The following is a 19,359-nucleotide window of genomic DNA, read 5'->3' on the forward strand; positions in this document are numbered from 1 at the left end:
GAAATGCATCATACCTATAACGATAGGAGCAATTCTGCAGGGCTGATTTATAAAATGAAGGAATATAGCTGATACTTTGCAAAACAAATAAATAAACAAAATAAAACATAACCAAAACGAAAAGAAAAAAAAAAAAAACCTTTGGAGTCAACCGGCCTTTCCAAGTAAAGGGGTCTGCTAAAGGACCAAGAACAGCTGCTCTAGTTCTGGCTTCGAGACTTGCTTTCAATTCACAACAAGATTTTGGTATACAGAGAGAGCAATGGGCTCTTAGTTCTGTTGTGGAGCAGGTCACGATGAGCTGCCTCTGCCGGGGCCCAGTGTCATTCACCTGGGACAGCAGGACAGAGGCGGTTCTGAACCTCAGTTCCGGCTGCTTGATTTGAAGTCCGGGTTGCTCCGTTCCTTTGTGCAGCAGGCATGAAAACAACAGAGGACACCAGGCGGCAGGGACAGGGACTGAGCTGAGTGCCTGTAAAAAGGCCACTTCAAGCCCCATTGTGGGGACAGCAGCAGGTGGGCAAGTCTGAGCTTTGAATGCCTCTTCCCGTGATGCACTACGCTAATGGATGTGCATTAACAGTGTCCTTCCTGGCCACCGCATCGCTCGCCTTTCCTCAGGCCCTGCTGGAGAACTCTGCATTCCTGAGGAAGGGCAGCAGTCAGTGCCTAAAGGCCCCAGAATGGGGCCATTGTGGTCATCACTGAGTCACACTAGTGACTACTGGCACCTGAGCTCAGTCTGGAGTAAGTGGTTTCAGGGACGTCATCTGGGAGAGTCTGGTGCGAGTCTAACGTCCAGGACATTTTCAGCAAAGACTGCACCTCCAGGAAGTCCATTCTGACTGCCCAGAAACAAACCCTCATTTTGAAAAGAGAGTTTGGGCTAAGGCAAGCTTGGGAAAGGGCACAAAAGGCTCTGCGGAGGAACACGCCTACGCCTTGATCCAGGGAACAAGAGTGGGATGTTCTAACAGCCTTGCACCACGCCACGCCACGCCATTGCGATGGCATTAGTGCTGCGTGTAGGAGTGATGCAGAGGCTGTGACCCAGGCTGCCCGGCCGTCCACAAGATGCTTTTTTTTTTTTTTTTTTTTTTTTTTGGTTTTCTGAGACAGGGTTTCTCTGTGTAGCTCTGGCTGTCCTGGAACTCACTCTGTAGACCAGGCTGGCCTCGAACTCAAATCTGCCTGCCTCTGCCTCCTGAGTGCTGGGATCAAAGGCGTGCTCCACCACGCCCGGCTCACAAAATGCTTTTGCCAGAAGTTTCCGTTACTTAGCAAGAGTTGCCCTTGCCTCCTGCTTCTAGTTTTCTCTGGGATTAGGCAGAAAGATCAATCGTTTGCCCGTATTAGGGGACTTTAACATATACAAAGGAAAACAGAGAGACAGATGGACAAATGTCTGACTCCTTGGCTCAGCGCTCAGAGGGCTTTATTGGTCACATTTTGCCTGCCTTCCTCCCTCCCTCCCCCTTCTTTCCTTCCTCTCCTCTCCTCTCCTCTCCTCTCCTCTCCTCTCCTCTCCTCTCCTCTCCTCTCCTCTCCTCTCCTCCCTCCCTTCTTCATGTACATCAAGATGATCTTGAAATCACTATATAGTTGAAGAGCCTGTAGCTGGTCTTTGCTACTTTGTGGGTTCTCTTTCCCACCTTTTATTCCCCCTGCCAGGTTTCACCCCCATCACAGGTAGGAGAGAAAGAAGGATAGAGGGGAAGAGAGATATGAGATACCCCACCTAATTTCTTTCCTTTTGTTTCTTCTTTGACCATGGCTACTAATAAACCACAACCATCCCCCCTAAACAACCACCAAGCACCAAGCTCACCCCTTTCTCGGGGCCCTAGCACTTACATGACCTCTGAAAAGTTCCTGTAACTCTATATGTCACACAGTGGCAGAACCTATCTGTAGTTGGCTTTGCTAGAGGAGAGGGCAAATCACAGTCAACTGTGGTGAATAGTCCGAAGCGTCCTCAGGTCTCCATATCTGGGATTAAAATGAAAACATTTTCTTGCCGGACAGTGGTGATGCACACCTTTAATCCAGCACTTGGGAGGCAGAGGCAGGTGGATTTTTGAGTTCGAGGCCAGCCTGGTCTACAAAGTGAGTTCCAGGACAGCCAGGACTACACAGAGAAACCCTGTCTCGAAAAACCAAAAAACCAAAAACAGAAGAAAGAAAGAAAGAAAGAAAGAAAGAAAGAAAGAAAGAAAGAAAGAAAGAAAGAAAGAAAGGAAGGAAGGAAGGAAGAAAGAAAGGAAAAGAAAAGAAAGAGAAAGAGAAAGAGAAAGAAAGAAGAAAAGGAAAGAAAAAACCTTCTTGTAATATTCTGTTTTATTTAAAGAAATCCAAATTCCAGAATGTCACTCCAAGAGTCCTAGAGTAGGAGCCACCTCACTTGGTTTTATGCAGCGCTGAGGATTGAACCCAGAATTCTGTGTGCTAGGCAAGAGATGCCAGCTAGACCTTACTCCCAGTCTCCTCTCACCTCTTCCCCCAGCTTCCTCTTTCCCTCCCCCTCTTCCCCCCCCCCTCCCTTTTTCTGTAAGGTCTTGCTATGTAGTTCAGATTAGTCTATAACTCACAGTGTTGGGATTACAGGCACGAGTCACCACATTCAACTCCTACCATTTCTTTAGAGTTATATTAAAGATGATTTTAATCCATAGAACATCATGCCTGGAATGGACCAAAGACCATGGAACCCTGTTTTTTACGATAGGGAGATAGGACAAGGTAGAGCAAGAACCCAGGTTATCTTGCCCTCCCCCTCCCCAAATCCCTCCCCCTGCCTTCTCCCTTCTCTCTCCCACACTCTGATTTTACTTGGGCCTCAGGGTACTGAAAGCTAATTCCAGGGAGAGGCCGTGCCCTGGCTTTGGGCCTCTGGCCTGGACCCTTCTGTTCTGTGGGGCATGCAGTCCTTGCAGGCTGGGGTGGGCTACTGTGCTAATACATGCATTAGTGGATGAAAGCCGTCTCAAGGGGCTCTTCACCAGGGCCCTTTGGCTGTAATAAAGCAAATTAAAACCCCATCCAAAGGTCAATTGAAATCTCTTTCATTCTTCTTCTCCACACAAATTGATTCCTCTTTGCCCTTGAGGTTGCACTGAATGCCATAAAGGGGCCCAGCTGTAGCTGGATGGGAACAGCCTGAAAATGGCTTCCCTGGGGCTTTGGCGGGGATGAGAGGCAGTGGCTCCTACCTCCCCCCTTGCTCCCTCCACCCCCACACCATCGGGTCACCAGGGACACTCTCCTTCAGTGTGCTCTTGGCTTCTGATCCCATCTCTGGATTCTTCCCCCCATCCACCAGGCTGTCCTCAGAGGAGACCCAATTCCCTTTTACTGAGTTGCCCAGCCTAACCTCAGCCTTGAGAGGCCTCTGCCTCAGCATCCTGGGTGCTGGGATGGCAGACATGAACTGTGCATCGCAAATGGACCCAGTGTTTACACTGATAATATTTTTGTGTAGTCCTGGGTGTTCTAGAATTTGCACTATAGAATTCAGAGATCCTCTGCCTCTGCCTCTGGAGTGCTGGATTAAAGGTGTGCAGTGACAATCTTAACAGCGACTGGAATTTCTACAATCTGCTTGAACTCTCACCAGTCAGGTGACGTAGGCCTTTGAGAGGCTCAGAGAGGTTAAGTAACTTACCCATGGTCACAGAGCTCATGATTTTCTCCCTCAAACCATTTATCCCTCAGCCTCTCTGTGACAGCCCAGTGTGGTACAGCCAGCTGCCAGGCGTCCTGAGAGAACCTTTAGTCCTCCGAGTGGCTGTGCAGAAATGGCCAGAGGCACTATGCAAGGATGCCTTCTGGATTTTGTCTTTGGCTTGGATCCAGCATGGCTCCGTTTTGTACTTGACATTGTAAGGGAAGAGAACTCATTATGATCAACTGATATGTTCATTTGAGACAGATCCTTGTAAGTGACAGAGAGAAAAGTAAGGCCTGGGGTGTGGTTCAGTGGCAGATTACCTGGTTAGTGTGTGAGACCCTGGGTTTGATCCCTGTACTGGCTGGTTTTGTGTCAACTTGACACAGCTGGAGTTATCACAGAGAAAGGAGCTTCAGTTGAGGAAATGCCTCCACGAGATCCAGCTGTAAGGCAGTTTCTCAATTAGTGATCAAGGGGGAAAGGCCTCTTGTGGGTGGTGCCATCCCTGGGCTGGTAGTCTTGGGTTCTATAAGAGAGCAGGCTGAGCAAGCCAGGGGAGGCAAGCCAGTAAAGAACATCCCTCCATAGCCTCTGCATCAGCTCCTGCTTCCTGACCTGCTTGCGTTCCAGTCCTGACTTCCTTTGGTGATGAACAGCAATGTGGAAGTGTAAGCTGAATAAACCCTTTCCTCCCCAACCTGCTTCTTGGTCATGATGTTTGTGCAGAAATAAAAACCCTGACTAAGACAATCCCCAATGAGAGAGAGAGAGAGAGAGAGATAGATTGATTTTTTTGTGAGAACCCCCCAAGAGAACAAGATAAGATTCTTGTAGTTTCAGTTTTCTTCAAAACACACACTTGTTCTTGGACTGGACTACGTTCCTGGGTGTGTACTGGACAGGAGTGAGTTTACTTCAGAGTATTCATTACAAGTGGCCACAATTGGTTTATACGACTCCTTGGGAAAAGGTTTGCCATTGCAGCTTGGCCTCCATGTGCAGCGTGCCCACCATGTGCAGTCTTCCCTTGTGACTGCACACTTTACTCATGTAACTCCTCCTAACCCTCAGATCATAAACTAGCTGAGGCTCTGACTAAAGTTGGCTATTACGTGAGACTTTAGTGCTCTGTTCTCCCAGGTCCCACCTCCTCTAGGGTAGAGGAGTATGTATATTCTGTATCTAGGAAATAAGAAGTTCTCAGAATAATAGCTTCAATTCCAGTTTATATACAAAACCTTCAACTTTTATTTATTTATTTATTTATTTATTTATTTAAATATAAAAACAGGATCTTGTGCTGGTCTAGAACGTGAGACACAGACCAGGCTGGTCTCCAACTCACAGATCTGTCTCTGCCTCTTAAGTACTTGGAGTAAGGTGTGTGCCACCACATCTGGTGTCTTAACTCCACTCTTAAAAGCTGACCAGCTTCTTTTCTCCACACACAGAATCCATCTTATTGTAAGATCTCATTCAGGCCCTTTTCTGACCCTTCCTATCCAGGGCCCCAGAGTGTATCTCTGGCCCTGGAGCTGCTGGGTGGCACACAGCCTGCTTTCTCATGGTGCATGCGCCCTATATCCCACATCGTGTGCCCACCCGTGGGCTTCTCCCTTCTTTCCCAACATCAACACAATCAGCACCGGGAGAAGCAGGTGCTGGGTTAGTTTCCAGATGGACCTGAGGGAGATGGGAAAGCCACCTTCTGCTCTAGCCTCTTTGGTCACCAAGGGCAGCATAGAAAGGAACTTATGCTAAGGCGAAGGCAGGCTCCTTGTCTCTTAGTATCCTCTTTCTCCTCTCACAAATAGCCAGAAATTTGCTCTGTGCTGTGCCCTTGGCACCAATCCAGCCTTTGGGGGCCTTTACTCAAACAGCAATGGAAGCTGTATTTCTGTCAGGGGGCCCTGGGAGGCCACAGTGTGCTCCTACTTTAGGGCAGCTACTTCAGTGTTTCCATGGAGATCAGGGGTCAGGGCTGAGCTGAGCTTGCTTGCTCCCCCCCTCAGAAATCAGGGAACCCAGCCTCCCAAACATAGCTGGGTAGTAGTCTCATCCCCATGACCTTTCTCCTGGTGAGGTGACCCCTAGTGCTCAGCCCCAGTGGGGAGGCTGAGAGTCAGGCCATCTTCATGTGTCCGGTGTTGGGTTCTCTGCCATCTGGTCCTCCTCCGAGTCCCCCTCCGTACCCCTTCTAGCCCTTACCTCCCATAAGGAGGCCATCTCTGCACCTGCCTTTGTAGCGTACTCACACCCTGGTGACATCTCTTTTCCAATTAAACCCTCCCATGTGAAAAGCTGAGATGACCTCAGCAGAGTGGCCTCAGCCCTGTGCCCACAGCCATCTGGCATGACTGCAGCCAGGTGCAGAACTCCCAGGAGCCTTTCCCATGCAGGTCACAAGACTCAGAAGCCCTTCCCGGCAGTCTCTCCCTCTCCCCTTCCCTCCCTCCATCTCTCCTTTCTTCCTTCCACCCTCTGCCTTCCTGCCAGCATTTTGATGGCATCGAGGACAAAGCTTCCCACTTGGCTCCAGGCCCTGCTCTGAGAACTTATTGAGTTCTAACACATGGAGGTAGCAGTTGATCCAAACAAACTGGTAAAGAACTTTGTGAACCTTCGAAACACATATGCAGCAAGCAAGGACAGTGCTCGAATCTCCTCCGAGTTGTTTTAGGGAAATGAAAGCTAAAGGCCCGGGGGATCATGCCAGGCAGCAAAGTTGCATCCTGAAGGTTCTGGAACACAGGCCAGGCTTTACCCCAACATTTCCTCTGACTGGAACTCCTGCATAGTTCCTGAACCCCCTTTTTGAGTAGGCTGGTCTCTGTTTATCCCTCACCTGTGCAGTGAGTGTGTGCAGGGTGTTGGGTGAAGGGAAACTCTCTTCAATGTTAAACTTCTTTAGGTTCAGAAGCACATACAGAGAATTCCATAGAGATGGAAAGAGGGGATCCCAGGAGCCCTTACACCCACCATCTCTCACACTTGAGCGTTTTCAGCCCAGGATCCATAACTGTGGATAACTAGCTTCAGGAGCCATCATCCTCCTCAGGCTCCAAGCTGCCCATGGTGGAGCAGGGACCTGATGCCTGAACCCTACTCTCAGTGCAGATACCTGAGCAGATTAAATGCTGTTCCTGCAGACCTCTCTCTCTCTCTCTCTCTCTCTCTCCCTCTCTCTCTCTCTCTCCTAGATTTATTTTTTATGTGTAAGGTACTGGTTAGTTCATATTGTTGTCTAGATTATTTATTATTATATGTAAATACACTGTAGCGGCCTTCAGACCCGCATCAGATCTCATTACAGATGATTGTGAGCCACCATGTGGTTTCTGGGATTTGAACTCAGGACCTTTGGAAGAAGAGTCAGTGTTCTTAACCACAAAGCCATCTCTCCAGCCCTGCAGACCTCTTAACACTGGGGTGGGCTGTGACTCACCTAGATAACCAGAGCAGCCATCATTTAATGCTTGGGTACATTTTTATCTTTGTTTCTGCTTCTATCCACACCTTCACCCATATTTATACCTACATCTTTTATGTCCCCCATTTAACAGTACACCGTAGCTATTTCTGTTGAAGAATAAATAGCCATATTCTTTTTTAAAGAAGATTTATTCTTATAATTTTTAATCATGTGTGTACCTGTGTGTGAGTTTGTGCACACGAGTGCAGGGGTCTACGGAAGTTGGATGCTTTGGATACCTTGGAGCTGGAGCTACAGGCAGCTGTGAACTGCCTGGTGTGGTGCTGCCTAACGTGGGTCCCAGCAAGAACAGTGCGTGCTCTTATCTGCAGAGCGGTCTTTCCAGCTCCTGTTGTTATTTTGGAGAGTCACAGAATATTCCACTGTATGACGTCACTATAATTCTCATAACTGTATCTTAGGATTGACTTTATTTTATTGTTGCTATAACTGACATATGAAGTCTTGAAGAAAATTTAGTGCTAAATAGTTTTCTTGGGATAAATATTAGGACATGCTAGGTCAGAAGTTTAAAGACTTGACATAAAGAAAACCCATCCATCCTCCTCTGGTTTATCCTACCAGCCTATTTAAATCTTAGAGCTCCTCCTCTTCCCATTTCACCCTTATCCTGTTAGATCAGAAGCCCCACCCACCCCACCCCACTGCAGCTGTGTTCAAGGATCAGCTTCAGTTTTGGATCCCATCTCTGGTCTGCTTAAGGCGTAGAGTACTTGGCTGGGCTTGGTGGTGCACACCTTTAATCCCAGCACTTGGGCAGCAGAGGCAGCAGTAGATCTCTGAGTTTGTAGGCCAGCCTGATCTACAAAGCAAGTTTCAGAACAGCTAGGAATGTTACACAGAGAAACCCTGTAAAAAACAAACAAACAAACAAACAAACAAAAACAGAGTATTTATTTTTCTCATTAGCAACAGTAAGTTTTGCCTTGCTCCTGGGTTTCCCGAGTCAGTAAATATGTTCTAACCTCTGTTATCTTTTGTTTTGAGACAGGGTCTTATATATTTTCTAGGCTGGCCTGGAACTCTTGATTCCCCTGCCTCATCTTCCTAGATGCTGGGGTTACAGGTATGCACCCGCTGTGCCTGTCAACGAATGTCATCATCCCTGATCCTGCATGACTTTTGTTGTGACAGGAAGTATTTGTGAACCCCAAAAGACCACCAAGGAATGGTTTCTTTAGGGCCTCTTTATTACAAGCTCTCCTCCAACCCAACCCAGCAGGACAGGAAGAAAAGAAGGAGCAGCCTTGAACCCTCAGCAGGACAAGGTTTTATAGGAAATGGAAGTGAGCGGGAGTCTGTCCTGACAAGTATCTAACCAAATGTCTATTGTAAGAAGATAGGTGGGTGCTCTGAATGGGTGTACATTTGAAAGTACCTCTGAAACAATCAGACTAATTTGTGATTAATCATTGCTAGGGAAGTAGCTAGATAGTAATTCTGTCCAAGGATAAGCTGTGGGGTCTTTCCTAGTACCTGTGTGCAGCTTGGGTTCTGCCCTAGGTCAAGTTTATTTCTCTTTGTAGCTCTGTCTGTCCTGGAACTCACTCTGTAGGCCAGACTGGCCTTAAACTCTCTTTTTTTTTAATTAATTTATTTATTTATTATATGTAAGTACACTGTAGCTGTCTTCAGACGCTCCAGAAGAGGGCATCAGATCTTGTTACAGATGGTTGTGAGCCACCATGTGGTTGCTGGGATTTGAACTCCAGACCTTTGGAAGAGCAGTCAGGTGCTCTTACCCACTGAGCCATCTCACCAGCCCGGCCTTAAACTCTTAGAGAGCCATCTGCCTCTGCTTCCAAGTGCTGGGATTAAAGGCGCATATCACCAATGCCCAGCCAAAAATAAGATATTTTGAACTAAATGGTAATTTTAAAAATTACATACTAAGAATTGCTAGAAAGACATTTACGGTCATATCTACACATGAAAAAAAATAGAGGTTGAATGTCAGTGATATAAGTAAAAATAATAGTTTATTATCCAATTTGAGTACAGAAAGGATAGCTAACTAAGCATGTGGAAAGTAGAAGGTAATAATCACTAGAAATTTCAAGAATACTTCTGAATAACACACATGCAATAGAGAGAATTAACAATACCAAAGATGACTATTGTTAAAAAAAACTTATAAAATTGATAAACATCTAAGAAAAAGAGAATATAAATTACTAATACAAGACAGCTAGAGTCTACAGATGCTGAGGACATGATATAGCTCAGTGGTTACCTCAAATGTGTGAAGCTCTGGGTTTAGCCCCCAGTTCCACAAAAACTAAAAGGCCCCCAAACAAACAAACAGAAGAGAAAAGGAAGCTATAATATGCCATTTTAAGCAAAAACTTAAAGAATTTTTATGAAGTGGATAAATTCCTGAAAAATCACATTGTACTCAAGTTGACACAAGAAGAAATAGACAATGGGAATAGTATTAATTAGGCAATTGAATCTGTAAATAAAAACTGTTCAGCAAGTCAGGGGGTGGTGGAGGCAAACACCTTTAATCCTAGCACTTGGGAGGCAGAGGTAGGCAGATCTCTGTGAGTTCAAGGTCAGCCTGCTCTACAGAATGAGATTCAGGACTACCAGGGCTACACAGAGAAACCCTGTCTTGGGACACTCCTTCTGCCCAAAGAAATCTGTTCAAAAAACAAAGCAGACATCTTAAAAGCCTCTAAGGTATCAGGTATGTATCACTTCTAACCTTCAATGAAGACATAATAGCACTATCCTGAGTTAAAACAGGAAGGAGAGAGATTTCAACCTGTCTGTGAAAACAGTGCATTTTTGATACCAAACTTGACAAGAACAATAACAACAAAGAAAGAAAGTTAGAGGTCACTCTCATGAAAGTAGATGTGGCTACGCCAGTGCCTGGCAAATACAGAGGTGGATGCTCACAGTCATCTATAAGATGGAACACAGGGCCCCCAATGGAGAAGCTAGAGAAAGTACCCAAGGAGCTGAAGGGGTCTGCAACCCTATAGGTGGAACAACAATATGAACTAACCACTACTCCCAGACCTCCTGTCTCTAGCTGCATATGTAGCAGAAGATGGCCTAGTCGGCCATCATTGGGAAGAGAGGTCCCTTGGTCTAGCAAACTTTATATGACCCAGTACAGGGGAACGCCAGGGCCAAGAAGCAGGAGTGGGTGGGTAGGGGAGCAGGACAGGGGGAGGGTATAGGGAACTTTCGGGGTAGCATTTGAAATGTATGTAAAGAAAATATCTAATAAAAAAGAAAAAAAATGCTAGCCATGCCAGGCGGTGGTAGTGCACTCCTTTAATCCCAGCACTTGGGAGGCAGAGACAGGTGGATTTCTGAGTTTGAGACCAGCCTGGTCTACAAAGTGAGTGCCAGGATAGCCAGAGCTATACAGAGAAACCCTGTCTGGAAAAAACCAATCAACCAACCAAACAAACAAAAACCCAACAACAAAAAACAAACAAACAAAAGTCAACCAAACAAACAAAAAAACCCGCTAGCCACGGGGCTGGGATATGACTCAGTGGTTAAGAGCATTGACTGTTCTTCTAGAGGTCCTGAGTTCAATTCCTGGCAACCACATGGTGGCTCACAACAACCTGATGTCCTTTCCTAGTGTATCTGAAGACAGCTACAGTGTACTCATATAAATAAATAAGTCTTAAAAAAAAGAAGAAGAAGAAGAAGAAGAAGAGTGCTCAGCGGTTAAGAGCACTGACTGCTCTTCTGAAGGTCCTGAGTTCAAATCCCAGCAACCACATGGTGACTCACAACCATTCGTAATGAGATCTGGTGCCTTCTTCTGGTGCATCTGAAGACAACTACAGTGTCCTTAGATGTAATAATAAATAAATCTTAAAAACCAAAAGGCCCCAGAAGCTAGTTATATTAGATGCACTCATCAGTATTAATTTGGCTTCTTTGGAAGCACAGTGTGTTAAGCATTGGAAAGCAATCAAGAATTCACTACAGTGTTACACTAAGTGAGGCCTTCAGAGGCACCTGCTCCAGGCTATCAAAGAAGAACTATTAATGTTAAGATGCAAAGAAAATGGAGACTTTTTCCTGGTGACATCCATGTTCAATGCCTGTGTGGTAACAGGATATCCTGTGGCCTTTGACCCTGATTCTGATCTGGTTTTCTTTTCTTCTTTTTTAAAATATTTTTTAATCTTTAATTTTTATTTTATGTCCTCTGATGAGTGTATGGGATTGTGGAATCCCTCAGAGCTGGAGTTTATAGACAGGCATGAACTGCCATGTACGTGTTGAGAATTGAACCCAGGACCTCTGGAAGAACAGCCAGTGCACTTAACCACTGAGCCATCTCTCTAGGCCCTGGTTTTCTTTTCTCTTTACTGATTTTGGCCGTGGGTCCAGCCACCCTGTCTCCTGCCCTCCCCCTTTACATCCTATAGCCCAACCAGTGTTTCCTAATGTTGTTTAATAACTTTTCAAGCTTTTCAGTTCATATTGGCCAAAGCAAGTTCTTCTATATATAATTAGGAGCCCAGATGATGGGCCAACCCAAACTTACCTTGATTTGACTTTGAGGCTGCCAGTAGCAAGCAGCCCCCTAAAGACAGAACAATAAAGCAAAGGAAAACAAAGACAAAATCACCACAATTAGAGAGCTGGTGAGCCTGATGTCGGTGAGGGCAGAGGTGGATGGGAGGTTGAAGACAGAAGTGTATTAGTTCAAGTATAATAAGCTACATATACAGATGAGACAAGAATGGGGTTCCCTGCCGAACACAGATCATTTCTCAGGCTCCTGGCAGAAATAATAGCCAAAGGGGGCTTAATATGAACTGGGAGATGATGGGGAGTAACCTCACTGGAGGGACAGAGGGTGCTAAGCTTCCGGGAAACACTCAGGGAAGTAGAGGCAGAAAGTAGTGCTCATGGAGTATGAGTGTTGGGAGTATGTGACACCCAGGATACAAGATGGACAGCAGGAAGTCACTCCGGAAAGAGGCCACAGCCAGGTGACACACTCCTTGCTCTTGTTTGGGAGCTTGGTGTGTTCTCTCATGGCACAAAAGGAAAAGATTTTTGGATGCCAATCAGAAAAGCTGAACTCTCAAAGGAGCCCTGGAATCCCCCAAACAAAACAAAGCAAATAGACAAGCAAACAGCGTCTAACTGGGGAGTGAAGTTCCTTCAGCTGGTAGATTAGGCAGGCACCCCGACTGGTCTGGTACAGGCCTGGTCCTGCTGCCAGCCACAGCTCTCTTCACAAGTTTTGCTCTTTGTGCTGGCTCAGGTAGATGCCACTGCAGGTCTGTTCTTCCTTCTGTTTTGGCCTGTGAGTTCACAGCTAAGCCAGAATGCCTGGGCCTGGCCACATGGTGAGGGCTGTCAGACAATCCCCACCCAGACCATTCTGCCAGCTCAGCCCCGGGATGGCTTCCATTTCCATTGCCCACCACAGAGCGCTGCACCTCTTGGTTAATAGTCTGAGGCTGGCATGACCTTGCCCTTAGAGTTTGGGCACAGAAGGACACCTGTCTTGAAATAAGTATTGGGGAATCAAGGCAGGCACACACCCCACTCCAAAAGGTAGCCTGCCTTGGGCGGCCGTGACTCTTGACAGCCTCTGTTGTCTCCCTTCTCAAAACGGAACTGAGATTTTGGTTTCACAAGATATCACACTTTCCCATCATTGGGGAAATCTGCGACATAACAAATCCCCTTCCTCATTAGTGATATTTACCTCCAAATGCCAGGAAGGCAGATGGACGCACATAGGTAATTCCACTCCGATCTGCAAGATCTCAGAACTAGGCCTGCCTCGCACAGGGACGCTAAGCCTCTGTCCAGTTCTAAGTGGAGATTCAACACCATTCTTAATTAAGTTCTTCCTAACCACCAGCGCCAGGTGTGCGCTTCAGCGGGTCTGTGCTAACGCCAGCCTCCGCGCTTTCCAGGCAGATGTGCCTTGCGCTCAGCCAGGACCGGGAAGCCCCCCTCCCGAGGCCCGCCGCCCCCCTTCGCTGCAGAAGCGCTGCCAGGAAGGTCACGTCCAAGGCTCACCCACCCAACCCTGCAAGTATAAAAGAAGAGAGAAGAGCGACAGGGACCAAACGGGAGGCGACGGAAGAGAAAAGAGGTTAAGAGCAGTGACTAAGAGAGGCCACTGAACATCTTTGTCCCCAGAGAGCTGCCTTTCCGCGACAGGTAAGGGTGTCTCAGCTCTGGACAGCTCCCTTACTCTGAGCTCTGACCCCGGACCTTGGGATCCTCAGCAGACTGGCGTTCTGGTTTGTAGCGGACCTGACCTCTTCTCAAACTTCTGAGATGGGAGAGAGCTGAGCCCGGATGATGGGTTGACAGACTGCTCCAGAGAGCAGGTGGTTTGGCGACTCCATCTGGGGATGGTCCCAGAGTCCGCATGGAGGAATGAAGTGTTGGGAGGCTTAGGATTGTCTTAGACTCCGACTGGCCCCTGGGGAGATTTTGGGAGAGTTCCCCTTTAGGCTTCTCCTTCCGATTGTTTGGACTTGTATATCTTCTTTAAGGCAGGAGACTGAACATGTTGGAAAGATAGCGGGAGAGAAAGCCGAGTCACAATAAACTCCTAATGGTGGAGTTCATTTGTTGTTGCTGTAGACGTCCAAACCCTCGTTTCTCTGCGCATCTTAGCAGATCTGGGGTGGTTGCATTGTGATAATTACGTGGGTTATAGGACAGGACGGTAAGTAGGTTCTTGTCTTCAAGATCCAGCTCAGATTTAAAAACAGGGTGTGGGAGGGAACTGTCCAAGGTTCTGAAATACTCCGTCTACTTTCGGAAGCCTTTATAAAACTGTGGGGGCGTTGCAGCAATTTGTAAGGACCCATACTCAGGTAAAGGACATTTCAAATGGAGAGAAAGATTCCCTCAAGTTTTCCATGTATAAATCATGGGAAGCTTTCACAGAATGGCTGGAAGGAGTTAAGTAAAATGAAAAGAAGTTTGTCAATGTATAAAGTAAGTGCAGATTGTTTCCTTTGGGTCTTATAGAAGTTGAAGCAAACGCACTGTGTATGGATGAAGCCGCATCTCTGTGCCTCTCAGATTTATACACAGCTTGTCGCAGTCACTCTGAGAGCAGAACATATAAGCTCTACTGAGTTCAGAGACTTTTCTGGGGCCCTAATAAGCGCAGTTCTGTCAAAATGAATAAACCACAACCTTCTGTCTTCCAGAGATGTTAATGACTGGAACCTGACACTCTCCTATCTATGAAAAGCACAGCATTTGACATTTCCCTCAATACTTTTGATTAAAAAAAAAAAGAGGCACAAATAAGACATTTGTTTCATTGTAAGAAAAGGGAGAAATACAAATAAAATGCTCTAGGAGTGGGGCATAAGAATTTCAGCACACAGTGGGTGGGCTAGGAAGAGAAGGCACAATTTTGAAGGCCTGAAATCTCAACTGTGGCTCCTTCAAAGATGGTCACACAACTTTCAGGACAATGGAAACTTAGTGAGAGGACTTGCATGATCTTACTTTTCTTTACTAATATGTTTTCATGCTATTTATCATTTTTTATGCTTTCCTATCTGGGGGAATTTTGTGATCTCAGCATTTTGAGCTAATTTGCTCCAGTCTGAGCCTGAGCCCCAGCAATGGTGAACAAGGTTGCTTCTAGGCTGAGGTACGGACCACATAGTTCAATGACTGCTAGCGCCTACTAATGGTTGTTCTGAAAAAGACACTCAGAGCTTGCAGGAAAAACCAGCTCTAGAAGAATGGTGCAGGGGTGGAGCAGAGAGGAGAAAGAGATTCTTGAAGGAAGACTTTCACTTCCAAATCCTCCCTTTCAAAAATAGAGGTTTGGCTCCCGTCTTTATTTTCTGTCATATTCATCTTAAAATGCAAATGTTCATCAGGGGTAACAGACACTTAAGTCATTTACATCTTTTTTAAAATTATTACATTTTATTTTATTTTATTTTTTTCAGGTCAGGGTATTTCTGTGTAACCCTAGCTGTTCTGGAATTTTTTCTGTAGACCAGGCTGGTCTTGAACTCAGAGATCCTCCTGCCTCTATTTCCTGGGTGCTGGGATTAAAGGTATGAGCCTGGGTATTTACATCTTACTATGAACTAATTTTTCTAATCTAATTAAATGTCTTCCTAACAGCTGGTAATCTGAAATCCAGAATGAGTGTAAAGTTGGTGGGGAACTTTTACAGAGTAGGGTGACATTAGGGGTCCTTGGGTGAGGGGGAACAGATATCACAGGCTAAGAACCTAGCAGTGTGAGGGAAGAGCTGGACACCAGGGGACCAAAGTTGCTCTCTCTCTCTCTCTCTCTCTCTCTCTCTCTCTCTCTCTCTCCTGCCTGTTGGTCTTTTGACCTCCATATCTGCCCAGAGGTGCTTTGCATTCCTCCACAGTATCTTAGTCGTTCTCCACTGTGGAGGCAGCTTCCTTTCCATTCTTTTGCCTATCTCTCTGTCCTCAATATTGACATCCTCTTCAAAATCACATATTTCAGACTACAAGACTTATGATGTGTGGTGTGTATGTTTAGAAAACAGGATAGTTTTAAGGGAAGTGGAATCTGCTTTAGAGAGAAATCTTCCCAAAGTTACTAGGGTCTAGAAAATGACAGTCACCAGGCAATTTGTGTATAGAATATCAAACCTTGATTAAGTGGACTGGCTTTATTTGCCTGTATTCAAACCTACCTTTCATGGGAAATGATCAAATGTTAGGCGAAAGGAACCAAGGCAGGACTTTCCTATCTTTTGTCTTAGTTACTCTCACCCTTTGGATACAGAGTGTTGAACTATAGCTTTCTCCAGGCAGTGAACTTAGAAGCTATGTGGGAATGTGGAAAAACATACTTTTACTTCATCATGGACATAAAAGAAATGATCTTTTGGGGGCATCAGCTTTCCCACCTCCCAAATGAGGGGTTGGGCCAAGTGATATGGCAAATAGCTTCACCTAATTTTTTAAGGGTCTGATTTTAACAGGAAACAGAGAGGGAAACTGCCCATAGCTTGTGCTGTGCTCTCTACCCCTATCCCTTTCATCAAACACACACACACACACACACACACACACACACACACACACACACACACACACCTTCCATCTTCTGAGCCCCACTCCTGTCCTCAGAAAGCCTTGGGCTGTAAAGGTAAGAGCTGTTAGTGTTGGCTCAATGTCCTTCCTGGTGACTGGCCAACATTGTTCTGCTCCTTGCAGGGGTCCCTCCAATCTTGTTTGCCTCTGCAGAGACTAGGCCTGACACGTGGAAGATGCCGAGATTCTGCTACAGTCGCTCAGGGGCCCTGTTGCTGGCCCTCCTGCTTCAGACCTCCATAGATGTGTGGAGCTGGTGCCTGGAGAGCAGCCAGTGCCAGGACCTCACCACGGAGAGCAACCTGCTGGTATGTGGGCCACGGACACCACCTTGGTTTGGGTGGAAGATGGCATCGGGGTTAGTACAGAGCAAAGGGAAGAGGGCCGTGGGAAGAGGTGCCGGGGAAATTAATCTTCGTTCATTGGAGTGGCCCACAGCAGCAATAGAACTTTTTCCATAAGGTTGGAATAAGGGAAAGGTGAGGAGGGGATGGCTTCAGGGAAAGGGGGCTGGTTCATAATTTCTATCGATTATTCTCATCCCCTGCTTTGCTTTCTGTGAGGACTCCTCAGCACTACTCAGTTTAAACGATGCTACATTAGCCACGATTGCTCTTAGTTGATCCTATAACTCAGCCCTTTGGCTCCCAAATCAACCTCCCTTTAAACAGTGAGAACCTACAAACTCATTTCATATTTCTTCCCTCTTTATGTTCTCTCAGTTACAAAGCCAGTTACTAGTCAGGTATTTCCACACTCCATCTCCAGAGGGCCAGAGGGAGAAGAAAAGACCAAAACATCCCCCCTCTTCTTCCCCCAAACTGGTGCCAAATATCCCATGCTGCTTCTAGAAGACAGGGCTTCAGCCAAGGTCCTTCCCAGTCTTACCTGCGGAAGCATGTAAAAGCTCTCTGGGACAGGTTGGGGCCCCTTTCAGGTCACCATGTGCATGCACATGTGTGCACACAAATGTTGGGTACCCGCTAGTGTCTGCCACAGCATCCTGTTTGTTTTATCAATGGACAGTTGAGGGTGAAAGAGACCTCCTCAAGAGCAAGGGTCATATACAGTGTGTTTTAGTCTTAGAAGGCCCAAGGAATCCTGGGAGATCCAGTTCAGAAAAACCCAAGGCTTCTGACTTCCATAGCCTCTCCTGAGATCTCACCAGGAAAGGGGTGGGGGTGGCGGGTAAAGAAGGTCAGAGGTCATGGGCTCTGTTTCTCTGACACCTCACAATGAGCTGGGGGATCTTAACCAGATCCTTCTTTCTTAACGATGCAGCTTATGTGAAAATAACCAGGAATGCAGTTGTGAGTCTTCTAGGTGTAGCTGCACCAGCAGACCCCTCGCGGAGGATTTATCCTGTGCCTTTTACCCTCTCTTCCAGTTAGGATAAGGTGGCAGGGAAACTAACCAGTTTGTCTCAAAATTCTGATTGAGATGATACAAGATCAGTGCACACAGTAAAAGACCTAGTGGGTGCAAGAAAGTTTTGAGACAAGAGACCTAGGGATACATGGCTGGAGTAGGCACAAAACTTTGTAGATTACTGGTGCAAGATTGGATCATTGTTAAAGTCCAGACCCCCAGAAGCCAGAAACCTATTAGCAGGAATATTCTTTCCCAAATTCCAGGCCCATGCCTGTCCTGGACTTAAATAGTACCATACTTTGACTCCATTGACAACACCCCTTTTGGTGCAAGACCTTGCTAGTAAGAGCTAAGAAAGACAAATAAGCAAGGGGTCGATTGGGCTGCTTACTGCCATCTAGGCAGAATCATGCATGGGCAATAGCTGCTTGGTGCAGGATGTTGGTGGGACCTCGGGAGTCCACACTGCTAGGTGTGATGGTCTTGAGGCCCAAACTGGAACCCGAATTAGGGTGCAGAAACGGTGGCCGCAGAGCCAGGCTTGGCTCACTCGCCTGGCCTCCCTACAGGCTTGCATCCGGGCTTGCAAACTCGACCTCTCGCTGGAGACGCCCGTGTTTCCTGGCAACGGAGATGAACAGCCCCTGACTGAAAACCCCCGGAAGTACGTCATGGGTCACTTCCGCTGGGACCGCTTCGGCCCCAGGAACAGCAGCAGTGCTGGCAGCGCGGCGCAGAGGCGTGCGGAGGAAGAGGCGGTGTGGGGAGATGGCAGTCCAGAGCCGAGTCCACGCGAGGGCAAGCGCTCCTACTCCATGGAGCACTTCCGCTGGGGCAAGCCGGTGGGCAAGAAACGGCGCCCGGTGAAGGTGTACCCCAACGTTGCTGAGAACGAGTCGGCGGAGGCCTTTCCCCTAGAGTTCAAGAGGGAGCTGGAAGGCGAGCGGCCATTAGGCTTGGAGCAGGTCCTGGAGTCCGACGCGGAGAAGGACGACGGGCCCTACCGGGTGGAGCACTTCCGCTGGAGCAACCCGCCCAAGGACAAGCGTTACGGTGGCTTCATGACCTCCGAGAAGAGCCAGACGCCCCTGGTGACGCTCTTCAAGAACGCCATCATCAAGAACGCGCACAAGAAGGGCCAGTGAGGGTGCAGGGGTCTTCTCATTCCAAGGCCCCCTCCCTGCATGGGCGAGCTGATGACCTCTAGCCTCTTAGAGTTACCTGTGTTAGGAAATAAAACCTTTCAGATTTCACAGTCGGCTCTGATCTTCAATAAAAACTGCGTAAATAAAGTCAAAACACAACTGTCCAGTTACACTATCACGTGACCAGATGCTAGAATGTAAAGAAAACATTTCTCAACCTCCTTGCCCCAGCAAACACTCTTGGTGGGGGACTAGATAGTTTGGGTGGCCCAGGGTGGTTCTCTGTCCAACTCTTCTAGAATGGCTGCTTAATTTGAGCCTGGCCCAAAGCCAAGTCCTACAAGAGTGACTGACCTTAGGGACCTGAAGCCAGGTGGCGCTACCAAGACCTATTCCCCACTGGGAATGTCTCTGGGATGTCACTCAGGAAGTTACAGGGACACAGGGACACTCTGCAATGTTGAGTCCTTATCTGTGACCCCAGGCAGGTTCCTGAACCCTCCCAGGGATTAGTTATCTGTCTCTTTATATTCTTGGTATAAGGGCTCTGGGGAGGATAAAAGGAAAATAGAGATTCCATCATTTTTTCAGGAAAATGTGAGAATT

The 19,359-nt window shown here is 47.0% G+C and overlaps 1 protein-coding gene across 5 annotated transcripts, besides 20 other annotated features; it reads left to right on the top strand.

Moving 5' to 3' along the window:
- Positions 314 to 899: an enhancer, noted in NCBI's record as "nPE1". NCBI's record gives its function as "enhancer in arcuate neurons; deletion causes obesity" and the evidence as "EXISTENCE:knockout evidence [ECO:0001091][PMID:25671638]".
- Positions 314 to 3,850: an enhancer, noted in NCBI's record as "-13 kb to -9 kb region, estimated". NCBI's record gives its function as "enhancer in neurons in mouse and zebrafish transgenic models" and the evidence as "EXISTENCE:transgenic organism evidence [ECO:0001131][PMID:15798195, PMID:24218639]".
- Positions 459 to 600: an enhancer, noted in NCBI's record as "nPE1core". NCBI's record gives its function as "enhancer in arcuate neurons" and the evidence as "EXISTENCE:transgenic organism evidence [ECO:0001131][PMID:21876128]".
- Positions 459 to 600: a conserved region, noted in NCBI's record as "conserved region; nPE1core similar to MaLR retrotransposon". NCBI's record gives the evidence for it as "COORDINATES:sequence alignment evidence [ECO:0000200][PMID:21876128]".
- Positions 553 to 588: a protein binding site, noted in NCBI's record as "nPE1 probe". NCBI's record gives its function as "promotes enhancer activity in hypothalmic neurons" and the evidence as "EXISTENCE:protein binding evidence [ECO:0000024][PMID:25825735]".
- Positions 2,446 to 3,829: an enhancer, noted in NCBI's record as "1.4 kb nPE2 fragment". NCBI's record gives its function as "enhancer in arcuate neurons" and the evidence as "EXISTENCE:transgenic organism evidence [ECO:0001131][PMID:17922573]".
- Positions 2,950 to 2,983: a protein binding site, noted in NCBI's record as "nPE2.1 probe". NCBI's record gives the evidence for it as "EXISTENCE:protein binding evidence [ECO:0000024][PMID:25825735]".
- Positions 2,960 to 3,133: an enhancer, noted in NCBI's record as "nPE2". NCBI's record gives its function as "enhancer in arcuate neurons" and the evidence as "EXISTENCE:knockout evidence [ECO:0001091][PMID:25671638]".
- Positions 3,013 to 3,041: a protein binding site, noted in NCBI's record as "nPE2.3 probe". NCBI's record gives the evidence for it as "EXISTENCE:protein binding evidence [ECO:0000024][PMID:25825735]".
- Positions 3,038 to 3,063: a protein binding site, noted in NCBI's record as "NRBE (nuclear receptor binding element) probe". NCBI's record gives its function as "promotes enhancer activity" and the evidence as "EXISTENCE:protein binding evidence [ECO:0000024][PMID:21211522]".
- Positions 12,732 to 13,204: a promoter, noted in NCBI's record as "-0.5 kb to -0.03 kb fragment". NCBI's record gives its function as "drives expression in pituitary cells stimulated by Pitx and Tbx19" and the evidence as "EXISTENCE:reporter gene assay evidence [ECO:0000049][PMID:17698954]".
- Positions 12,732 to 13,317: a biological region, named in NCBI's record as "Pomc promoter region". NCBI's record gives its function as "regulatory_interactions: Pomc".
- Positions 12,806 to 13,317: a promoter. NCBI's record gives the evidence for it as "EXISTENCE:reporter gene assay evidence [ECO:0000049][PMID:24506071]".
- Positions 12,820 to 12,844: a protein binding site, noted in NCBI's record as "Mecp2 EMSA 1; binding requires DNA methylation". NCBI's record gives its function as "promotes epigenetic silencing of promoter" and the evidence as "EXISTENCE:protein binding evidence [ECO:0000024][PMID:24506071]".
- Positions 12,855 to 12,888: a protein binding site, noted in NCBI's record as "FoxO1 site". NCBI's record gives the evidence for it as "EXISTENCE:protein binding evidence [ECO:0000024][PMID:25510553]".
- Positions 12,890 to 12,920: a protein binding site, noted in NCBI's record as "Mecp2 EMSA 2; binding requires DNA methylation". NCBI's record gives its function as "promotes epigenetic silencing of promoter" and the evidence as "EXISTENCE:protein binding evidence [ECO:0000024][PMID:24506071]".
- Positions 13,052 to 13,063: a transcriptional cis regulatory region, noted in NCBI's record as "-184 proximal PP1 element". NCBI's record gives its function as "positive regulation of transcription" and the evidence as "EXISTENCE:transgenic organism evidence [ECO:0001131][PMID:17698954]".
- Positions 13,104 to 13,138: a protein binding site, noted in NCBI's record as "RELA and SP1 probe; Rela binding blocked by DNA methylation". NCBI's record gives its function as "positive regulation of transcription" and the evidence as "EXISTENCE:protein binding evidence [ECO:0000024][PMID:23370526]".
- Positions 13,130 to 13,144: a protein binding site, noted in NCBI's record as "Sp1 site; Sp1 binding bloced by DNA methylation". NCBI's record gives its function as "positive regulation of transcription" and the evidence as "EXISTENCE:protein binding evidence [ECO:0000024][PMID:24379351]".
- Positions 13,205 to 13,211: a TATA box. NCBI's record gives the evidence for it as "COORDINATES:motif similarity evidence [ECO:0000028][PMID:24506071]".
- Positions 13,230 to 18,928, top strand: Pomc (pro-opiomelanocortin-alpha). Of its 5 annotated transcripts, none has more exons than NM_001278581.1 (4): positions 13,230 to 13,331; positions 13,673 to 13,848; positions 16,361 to 16,545; positions 18,178 to 18,928. In NM_001278581.1, exons 3-4 carry the CDS (start codon positions 16,414 to 16,416, stop codon positions 18,751 to 18,753), a joined length of 708 nt encoding a protein of 235 aa, NP_001265510.1. In that variant the 5' UTR covers positions 13,230 to 13,331; positions 13,673 to 13,848; positions 16,361 to 16,413; the 3' UTR covers positions 18,754 to 18,928. The 5 variants fall into 5 exon arrangements, with proteins under 5 accessions (NP_001265510.1, NP_001265511.1, NP_001265512.1 ...); NM_001278582.1 differs by lacking the exon at positions 13,673 to 13,848 and adding an exon at positions 15,104 to 15,214; NM_001278583.1 differs by lacking the exon at positions 13,673 to 13,848 and adding an exon at positions 15,104 to 15,214 and having other exon boundaries at positions 16,391 to 16,545.
- The last annotated feature ends 431 nt before the right edge of the window (positions 18,929 to 19,359 follow it).

Source organism: Mus musculus, chromosome 12 (genome assembly GCF_000001635.26).
Source record: "Mus musculus strain C57BL/6J chromosome 12, GRCm38.p6 C57BL/6J".
NCBI lineage: Eukaryota > Metazoa > Chordata > Mammalia > Rodentia > Muridae > Mus > Mus musculus.

What these genes read in the sequence shown, in the direction of transcription:
- Pomc (NM_001278581.1), top strand. Translation starts at nt 16,414, where the DNA reads ATGCCGAGATTCTGCTACAGTCGCTCAGGGGCCCTGTTGCTGGCCCTC. An exon ending in CCACGGAGAGCAACCTGCTG is followed by an intron (nt 16,546 to 18,177) that starts GTATGTGGGCCA and finishes GCCTCCCTACAG; the next exon opens with GCTTGCATCCGGGCTTGCAA.